The 10,213-nt window shown below is 32.1% G+C and overlaps 1 protein-coding gene across 1 annotated transcript; it reads right to left on the bottom strand.

The window, feature by feature from the left end:
• Positions 1-1,548: 1,548 nt before the first annotated feature.
• On the bottom strand, positions 1,549-7,665 carry LOC130808767 (protein CHAPERONE-LIKE PROTEIN OF POR1, chloroplastic). The gene is made up of 5 exons (XM_057674254.1): positions 7,523-7,665; positions 6,956-7,173; positions 6,766-6,869; positions 3,791-4,238; positions 1,549-2,099 (listed from the first exon to the last, which is right to left on the bottom strand). The coding sequence occupies exons 2-5, from the start codon at positions 7,090-7,092 to the stop codon at positions 1,949-1,951; spliced, it is 840 nt and encodes a 279-aa protein (XP_057530237.1). The 5' UTR covers positions 7,093-7,173; positions 7,523-7,665; the 3' UTR covers positions 1,549-1,948.
• Between the last annotated feature and the right edge of the window lie 2,548 nt (positions 7,666-10,213).

The raw sequence follows: 10,213 nt of genomic DNA, 5'->3' as shown, positions 1-10,213 counted from the left end.
TAAAAGTGAGATAAAAACTTTCTAAAAATAGAAAGAATTTTAAAGTGGAAGAACTTTTGAAACTACCCATTATAGTAATGTGAAAGATCAAAAAAGAACGGAGGGAGTAAAACGTATATTAAATAATAATAATATAAATTATAAAATAATTTTAATAATAATAATATAAATTACAAAATAAATAAAAATTTATTTAAATAATTTAAATAATAGTAATATAAATTATAAAATAAAATAATTTACTACGATGTATATTAAATAACAATAATATAAATTATAAAATAATTTAAATAATAATAATATAAATTACAAAATAAATAAAAATTATTTAAATAATAATAATATAAATTATAAAATAAAATAATTTACTACAATGTATATTAAATAATAAGAAAATAAAAAAATAATTTAAATAAAAAAGAGAAATAAAAAAAGAAAAAAAACCAGTCGCATGCGACCAAACCGTGGCTTAGTCGCACGTTTTTTTGCGACTCCAATTTTTTTTTTTTTAAAAACAACCATTCGAATCGATTAAAGTACGTACCAAATCGGATTCATAGTCGCTTTGGTTAGCCATTGTAAATCAATTCCAACTTTTAGCTTGTTTAAACTCAGAGAGCGTTTTTAGAGAGATATTACCGTGTTTAAGTTCGCATATTATGCAGGGGCGCTACTGGAAATTCAATATATATAGGGTGGCAATAAAAATTTTCGGGATTACGCTTTAACTTTTGATTTAATGTTTGTAAAGTGATAAAAGTGTTATTAAGTGAGATTGAAGTGTGTTAAACAAATTTTAAGTCCAGGAACATTTTCGTCATTTCATTAATATAGGGGTGACGATAAAATGAAAAGGGTAACGATGTTTAGCAATACCCTTAAGAACTAGGAAAGGAAGAAGAATGTAAAATTGGGAAGGAAAAAAATTTCTATCTTGGAGGTGAATAATATTTAAAGATGGGACTTGAAATACATTATCTATGTAAAAAAACATATTTTTTATTAGTGAAACTAAAGTATAATGAATGATTATGGATAAGTTTGAAATTATTGTTATATTTCAATTAATTTCTTATTCATTTTCATCACTTACCAACTAAAAACATAGGAAATCTAAAGATTCTCATTTGGATCATCAGATCAATTTCGAATTAGATGTTTTAAGTCGGTTAAAAATTAAATTATTATTGATCTATTTTTTATATCTGATCAAATCAAATTCGGTTACGTAGGATATAATTTGTTTTGAACAATTCTAATAAAATCTAATATAAATTCTCACCTCAAAATCTCAAAATTCTCATTCCAATTTACCTAACAAGTAAACTTGATATTTTTTCATGAAACAACATAGTGATAAGTGTAGCTTCATAGGTGTAACCAAATGACCAACTTAAAATGTATGCAGAGCACAAGTTTGTATAGTTCTTCAAGCTAGCCTTGAATGCATCATAGTAGTAGAATCTTACCAACTTGAAGAAGTGTATTGTTGTGAAGAAAACAAAAGAATCATAGACATCTACCATTGGAAAAGTAAGCATCAACAAATTGCACAAGCCAAAACAATGACATTACATAAAATCTATGTTAACAAGACTTACGAATTCACTCGATGTGAGTCGCAAAATATGATTGGTTCACATCGATGAGAGCAGCACCAAGAATTATGTGGGCTCCGAAAGAAATACAGTGAGCAAACCATGAAAAAAAGGCCAGTTAAACCTTATGTCCCTATTACATCTATTAAGACAAAATTCTGGTCTAATTAACAGTACAATTCGTTCTATAATGAAATAACGACTCTTCATAAATAATCTCGCTAATTTTCTTGCATCTACTGCAAAGTAAATATCTCATATAACAAAACCTAACGGAAAAAAAGATAGGAAGATACAATCTGAAGAAAAGACACTGCAGAGCGTGCAAAAACTTGGATAGCTGGGAAAGGCTATTTTAGATATGTGGATGCAACCCACAGAAGCACATAGGTTATCAAAGACGTAGTTACTTCCAAACTTGTTGGTCCTTTTAGTATTGGTGGGATAACAGATACCATCAAAAAGGTTCCCAAGAGCCATGAAAACGTAAAAGCTCCAGCCCTGCACAATCCGGTAATCAATTATCAGGACTCGTTACACAAAACAGCAATCAATTGATCTTGATTGGAAGCATTGATAATGTATACGACGTAAATAGCTAATAGCCTCGTTTGAAATACTAGGAATAATCACATTATTCTAACCTTTGGTTTTAAAAGGCACATAGTGCTAAAGGTCCCCAAAGCTTAGGATTTAGGGTCCGGGTCAAGCCACTAGTCTTCGGATTTTAAGCGCACCAAATGGACTACTTCTAAAAATATAACCAAAAATCGCTCTAAGGCTATTCGAGGGACTCAAATTAGGCGATGTACAGATGTACAGCGCTTTGAGGCACTTACCTAAAGGAAACGTCTTGGCCAACCTTATCAAAGTACCAAGCCCTTCGACTGCCCTAGGCGCTAGCCTTAGGAAGGCCTAGCCAAGCTTTTTAGAACTAAGTTCTAATCTATCAAATAAAGGTCAAACAACTCAACCATATCTATAAGGTCCAATACTCCGTACACCACTAAATTTCTCTCAGCATGGGGTGATACTTAGGCTCAAATAGAACAGATGTAGCACATGCATCAAGGATCAGTCTACAATAAAACGATCTTTTATGATGGAGCTAAGTTTGCATTATAATCTACTCTATTCATCCAATGTGTTAAGGGTCAAAAGTCAAACTACTTGGACACTAATAGGCCTTTAGGATGTCGCCTAGCTTAAGTTATACAGTACTAAACTTGCCACGCACCAAGAGCTGTTGTTACAAGCAATTATATGATTGCATATAAGCCTGTGTGTGAGGACGTTGACAGTTAAAAGGCTTCAAACTTAGTTCATCAACACTTGACTCAGAAAAGATTCAGACTTTTGGTTGGATTCTTGCGTAAAATTAACATTCATTTGCGTTAACTATATGCCTAGAGATATTTAGCTTGACACTTGCATGAAAATCCAACTCTATATCCAATATATTTCCTCTCACTTGCACCTGCTATGTTTAATGCATTTAACTTGATACAAAACTTCTATCGACAATAAGCAAGAGAGTGCCACATGTTATGACCATTTGAAAGTCATTTATGAAAACTCCAAACATAAGTCAGGACTCATAGATGGACTGATGATAATGTGTGTAATTTCGAAATAGCATTGGGTGGGCATACTACAAAGTATTGGTGCTTTTGGAAGAACAATCATCTTATTTTACTCAGGTAAGTGAATATTTTTCCAGATTTCTAACATAGTGATAATTGTATTTGAAGAGAGGAGTAATACGAAACAGTCTTCAAAATCAAAGAGAAGCAAACGACTGAATTAGATTTCCAGCGATAAGCTATAGGGAAAGCAGGATCAACTTCTGTTGATAGTGGAATAGAAGCAGGAGAAGCTGCTGTTGGTTGTGGCAAAAAAAAAAGAAATCATCAGCTTTAGATATTGCTTTAGATATTGAATCTTAATGCTAGTGGAGGTTTCATTTCTTTGAATCTCAAAAACAGAAGCTTAGAAGATGCAAGGATATTGATGCTAAATAGATACTTTTTCAACTTCATAACTGAATTGAACAAGCTAAAGAGGACTATTGCTTAAGAGAAGTTAGCTTTTAATCCACTTCAGGTTAAAGAACGATGAGAGAGGGCTGATAACATGCATGCTTAATCTAGCTGAGAGAAAGAAACATAAAGCAAGAAAAAAATGACACATACCCATAAAGGAATGCTCGAATTTTGCTTTTCAACCTGCTATGAATGAAATATATGGTAGTCACTAGAGAAATGGCAACTTGAAGGGTAGGGCCTTCTTCAGTGGGAAAGAGGAAAGTCAAGACTCCAAGCAGCAAGAATACAGCAGACGTCATCATGATGAATTTGCTGTCTGCAGGAGTCCGAAACCTGTTCAATACCGCCTGCACAAAACGGGACTGTGTTACATCTCTTACCTTTTGTTTGATATTAAGCTTTGGCCTCTTTCTTTCATAGAACTTTTGCATGATTATTTTGTCATGAGCTGCTTCAATCGAATCTACACTTGGTTGGTGCCCAGCATATCTTTGTATTAGAAAGTTCCTTGCTGCTTGAATTTCTTCCTCAGATGCCTGAGGGCTTATACCAAGTCGTTTATATGGGTCGTTGACATTGATTCTTGGAAAGACATCTGCATGAAGTAACAAGGTCAAAAGTCCACTTCTAAATCAGATTCAGCAATAAAAAGATTGCAGATTAGGGGGTGTTTGCTTCGGGGGAAAACACTTCCCTAAAAAACTGTTTTACCTGTTTTTTCGTTGTTTGGTTTGACACCGAAATTAAAATGAAAACTTTGGCGGTAAAGAATTTTTCATCACTCTTGCAAACATTTTCCACCAAAAAATGAAAGGAAACCAATTTCCCACCACCCTTCCACCCCCAACACCTCTATTTTCCATAGTTTTCCATCAGACCTTTTTTGATTCGAGGGTGAGGCTAAACGATCCATATAGGCAAGCAAGGAGAGAGATTTAATCCTTCCTATGGGTGGCGATAATCTCAAACGGTTGCAAAATAGGTTCCGTAGTCAATGCATATGGTTTCATGGTTCTCTCAGCCTTGGACTTAGTAATCTCAAAAACAATTACAAAACGGACGGAATATAGTAATTTGAATGATATTTGTACTCACTGCCTACCATTCAAATTAAAACAACAGTGCATTTCAAGCACTAGCAATAAAGCCAATAATACAATGACAAAGTCTTAATTCTACTTACAAGGGTTGAATTAATGACCTAAAAAGTATCAAATGAGAGACCACCGCTAACAAAGAATTTATTTATTCAACGATTCGATCATATTTTCAAATTATAGATTCTTTAAAACTAAGAAAAAACAAGATTTCACAAGCCAAATACATTTATGAGTAGCCCTTTTATGCAATTATTCTTAGTTAACCGACAAGTTTGTAGTATGTGTTTAGAATAATCCCTTACACTAAGTACTCTACTTAATAGTCCTTTATATATATAATTTTTGGAGACCATTTTTGATGTGAATTTCTCATATATCCATTTGGAGACCTTTATCATACTCTTTAACAAGCCACCATAGTGCAAAAATAAAGTTGTATGATTGTATCGCATCGTATCAGCCATGTTACGTTGTAAAGGTCTTTGAAAATACTAAATCGATATTTCCCACATTGTAGAAGTGTAAAAAACCTTGTTTTGGGCCATTTTGAGGGATATCTCATGCTTTTAGCCAATATTAAGTGTCACGATAACTGCATCACTTTCGTTACCGTATCACGATGGCTGTTACACGAAAAATGCAAAAGCAAGGCCATATCATTGTATCACGACCGCATCGTAAAGTTTTTTGAGTTCACCACAACATGAATCTTTACCATATCTTTGCACTATGCTTCTGAAGCCATTTTTTCCTTATAAGATTTTGAGTTTTTGTATTATAAATATACCATGTTTACCATATCTTTTTACAAATTTTTACAATCAAATATTGTTATGACTGTTTCTACTTGTGTACATATACCATTTTTTATAGTTTCTTTTAACAAACTTGTATATACAAGTATTATTCAATAATAAATTGTTAGCTTGACTCATACCAAAATTGCATCCTTTTTCATAATGTTTTCTTTCTACAAAACCTTATTGAAAAATAATTTTCCCAAGATCGTCACCCAATCATAAAATCTTACTACATCATTCCAACTCCCAAGTGGAGAACAATTCGCCTAGATGCACAATTGACAAAATAAACCTTCCTTAGACTAAACACAACCAATAATATCACAAAACAAAAGCTTATATTGAATTATTGTGAAACTAAATTAGAGACTTCATAGGTCACCAAAGAGCAATCTTGGCTGACAAGACAACTGTTATGCATCGAGTTATCTGTAAAAAGCCATTTTGACAACAACAACACGAGTCTCCGTGCTAATGTATAACATTTGAGTGCAGGCTAATAGTCCAGCTTGTCTCTCAAGTTGAGAGACAAAAGGGTCTTGAAAAATAGATCAGATGGTAAAGGGGCACAACAATAACTTAGCTTCCAAAAGCAAAGTTTTTGACACTTCTACTTAACGCATATATAACTACTTGTCAAAAAGCTCTCAAACTGAATTTTCAGTTCTTAAGTCAAACTATCATTAAAAGATTGAGTCCAAAGTTGAAACATGTTTATGGTCTTTTTTACATTTGCAATTGAATCTATGTAACCCCATAAACTAATGCTAAGGACATAAAGCTACTGAATAATTAAAATAATAGAAATGGCTCCATAATCTCTTAGTCTTTATGCACCTCCTTGTAGAATGATCATAGCAGATATGTTCTCCCAAGACTCCAATTCATATAGGACAGTATCATGTAATGTCATTCCTCGTTCAAGCTACCAACTGAATATCATGCTTTATACATGAATTTTTTGTAGTTCAACTAAAAAATGCTAACGCCAGTTGCCAGACTAAATAACAGGTCCAAGACATACCTTGGCGATGGGCGAAAAAGAAACAGCCAAAGAGGTCAATTTCAAACCAATGCCATATAAAAAACATTGTATTTCAAAATAAAAAATAGGGATGTAAATTCGATGTCATCAACAACAGACAGGTTCAAAGTCAAGAAAATGAATTATTGACCAGTCAAGAATCAAGACAACAAAAAAGTTCAAACGCACAAATATTACCAGATTGGTTATTCATAACATCACCAAATGAAGCATCCATAGCACACTTGATCAAGTTAGTCCGCGGACGGTAATATCTACTCTTAAGTTGAGCGAAGCAAGTTCTGCAAAGTAAAGAGTGTATCAAAACACAGTCCATTGCAGAGTCTAACAATTCAACAACTCAAGTTGTAGCATAAATTAGCAATACCCTTCAAGTCCAAGCAACCTCTCCGAAATTCTAATCTGGGAATGGGTACAGTATCTCCCATTTAAAGCTCTCGGAGATCGAACTGGCAAGTGAATACAATAGCCTGCCGAACTACAAGCTAATCCCGAAACAGACATCTTTTACGAAAATGTACAAAACCCAGATATCGAAACCTAATATCTATTGTCACTTCGATGAATTTAAGTTTAATCAAGAACCTGCAAAATCATAGTATATAACAAATACGTCAAAGCCCAGTTGGTTAAATTCGAAATACAACAGAATATTAATAATAGCACCAAAAAGCAAAGATCTTTCACTGAGGCATTTCATCGAACAAGTAATATGCATGAGCAAAAAAAATCCAATTGCAAAAATTACAGTCACCCCTCAAAATAGGACAATTCAGATTATATTATCATGAATAATTCATTCAAAAGAACAACAAATTCGCATGAAAACATTTTTAAAAAAGTGCCATGGTTCAGGAAAATTAAAGGTAATTATATAACTGAAAAACAATTGTATATGTAGTAAAGCACAAATAGAGGAGAGAAAATTAGAAACCTGATGCTCAAATAAATTGAATTGTAATATAGATTGCAGGAAATGAAACGTTCAGAAATAAAAAGTTTTATATCTTCTTCAACCCTGTTTCGGCTAAAGTTGCGAGCAACTGCGCAAGTCCACAACAGATAGGAGTAGTAAGCCAGAAATGAAAGAATTTATATTGTTTTATAATTTATAATATTACTGTATTGTATGATAATCCGTTTTAGTCTAATTGGTTAGGATACTCGGCTCTCACCCGAGAAGCCCGAGTTCAAGTCCTGGCATCGGAAATTAATTTTTATTTTTATCCAAAAAAGATTCCACTCTTCTATTCTAATAAAATTTTGTTTGAAACTTTTTTTTCATGCTATATATATGATAGGCAGAAACTTGTCATTAGGCTTATATATAATAAGACTCATACAAAGGAAGAGTTAACTGTACACAAATTTAATAAAATTTCATTCAAAATCCAATTAGTTTTGTTTAATTGAATTTATATCCAGATAATTCTCCTATTTTATAAATTGTCTTATTACAAACTCAAATTTATCATCCTTACAAAGTTATAATAACCTATTGTGGGATGAGCATGGACTATTTTGGTTCAATCTATTTTGGTTGCTATTTTTGGACCTTGTAAATATTTACTTATTATTTGCAAGTAGATCGGTTAACTTTTTATTCAACTTGAAAATCTGATATTTCTAAACTTTAGTTAGTTTGTAATTTTATAATTTCTTTGTCTCCATGAATCAACATTATGTTTTTTATATTTTAAGTGAAAAAAATAAGTTGAAGAATAAGATAAAAATATAAGTAAATACTAAAAATGATGAGTGATTATTATAATGAAAAAAAAAGTTTGTGATTAAGATTAAAAGAAAGATCAAATTGAAACCACTGTCAAATAAGAAAAGGGTACAAAGTGCGACAATTAAAATGAAAAAAGGATATTAATTCAAAGGAACAGAAGGAGTATGAAATGGTCTCACCGTGAGACACACCTCATACATGGGCTAAATAGCTGAATAATACAAATTATTAGTGGAGTATTATCTTTCTTTTTGTAGGGCTCTCATTACCCGAAGATTTTCTTGATTGCGTGTATTGGTCCTGCCCTCTCTTCCGAGAGGGTGGTATGATCTGTCCTCTACCTCTTTCCTCGGACCTTGACTTTGTGCGGGACACTGGAAGGATAACCATGACCATGACTATAAAGTTTTTATTTTGAGATTGTCTCATCGAGAAATGGTCACCGACAAGCTCTAGATGTTGTTGTTCAATGCTTGAATTTTCTTAAAAAGGTTTCATAGACATAGCCTTTAGAGTGATTGTTTCTCCAAGTTTATTTGGAAATTTTACTTTTAAAAATTACACCTTTGAATATTTTTTTGAAAAAATTATTGTGAATAATCCAATTCATTTTTAATTACCTACCAATAATCCCACCTTTTGAAAATTTTTAAATAATTCAATCTTTGTTTTCAATTTGTTATCAATGGACCCTTTAAAGAAATGACCTACTATAGCAAGTTGCCTCTTATCTTCTTCTTTATAATAATTCAATCTATTTTCCATTACCTGCCAATAATTCTACCTTTAAAATTTTATTCAATAATCCAACCTTTACTTTTTATTTGTTGCCAATGAACCCTTCAAGAAGGTAAATGAAATTGCTATTATTTCCCAAGCTTATAAAGTTGATCATTGCATAAATAGTAATTGTCTTTACATACATATCCCATCAACTAGGGGTGTTTAAAAATCCGAACCGCTTGACCCGACTCGCAGACCTGCTTGACCCGATCCGCTGATCTACATCCTAAATAGCGGGTCAATTTTTAGAAAATTAATAAAAGTCGGGTCGGGTACCCGACCCACCTTAACCGGGTTGGGTCATGGCCACAAAATACATTGAGTCGGGTACCCGCCAACCCGTTATATATTATCTTTATCAAGTTGAAATTTACACGTTAAAATTTTATAATCATTATAATTATAAAAAATTAATAATAGTTATAAGTTTTTCATTTCCCTGCAAAGTAAAATACCTTTTTTAATCAATGGCAAAGAGAAATTGAGTATTTTAAAAATTGTTGATTTTTTTAATATAATTGAAGAGAAAATGTGTTAAAGAAATTAAAAGAGACTTAACATGTATGAATGAGATATGTTGGATCATTATAAATTAGTGGCAAAGAGAAATTGAGTACTCCTATTTAGCTTGTTGAAAGGTATATTAACAACAAAATAAAAACAAAGGTTAGATTATTAAAAAAAATCAAAAGATGGGATTATTGGCAGATAATGGAAAATAGGTTAGATTATTATAAAGAAAGAAAAGATGAGAGGTAACCTAATATAGCAAGTCATGTTCTTGGTCTATTGGCAAAAAACTGAAAATAAAGATTGGATCATTTTTCAAAAGGTGAAATTATTGGCAGATAATTGAAAATAAATTGAATTATTCACAACAATTTTTGCTATTTTTTTTAAAATCTTACCTTTTGTCTTTTCTGAAAAAATCTCACCTTTCATTTGATTTTCTTTTACAAGACATCCCTCATTTAATGACCTAAAGAATCTAATCAACTCATAGAATTTAAAAATAAAAAAGAAAGATTAAATTTAACAAACTCTAGATAAGTACCCATATAATCTCCATCTTCCTCAACCCTTTGCTTGCCATATCCATAATTTGTG

The sequence above is a fragment of the Amaranthus tricolor genome, chromosome 3, assembly GCF_026212465.1.
Source record: "Amaranthus tricolor cultivar Red isolate AtriRed21 chromosome 3, ASM2621246v1, whole genome shotgun sequence".
Taxonomy (NCBI): Eukaryota; Viridiplantae; Streptophyta; class Magnoliopsida; order Caryophyllales; family Amaranthaceae; genus Amaranthus; species Amaranthus tricolor.
Note: the sequence above shows the minus strand (reverse complement) of the source record. Positions and strands in the feature narration are given on the sequence as shown.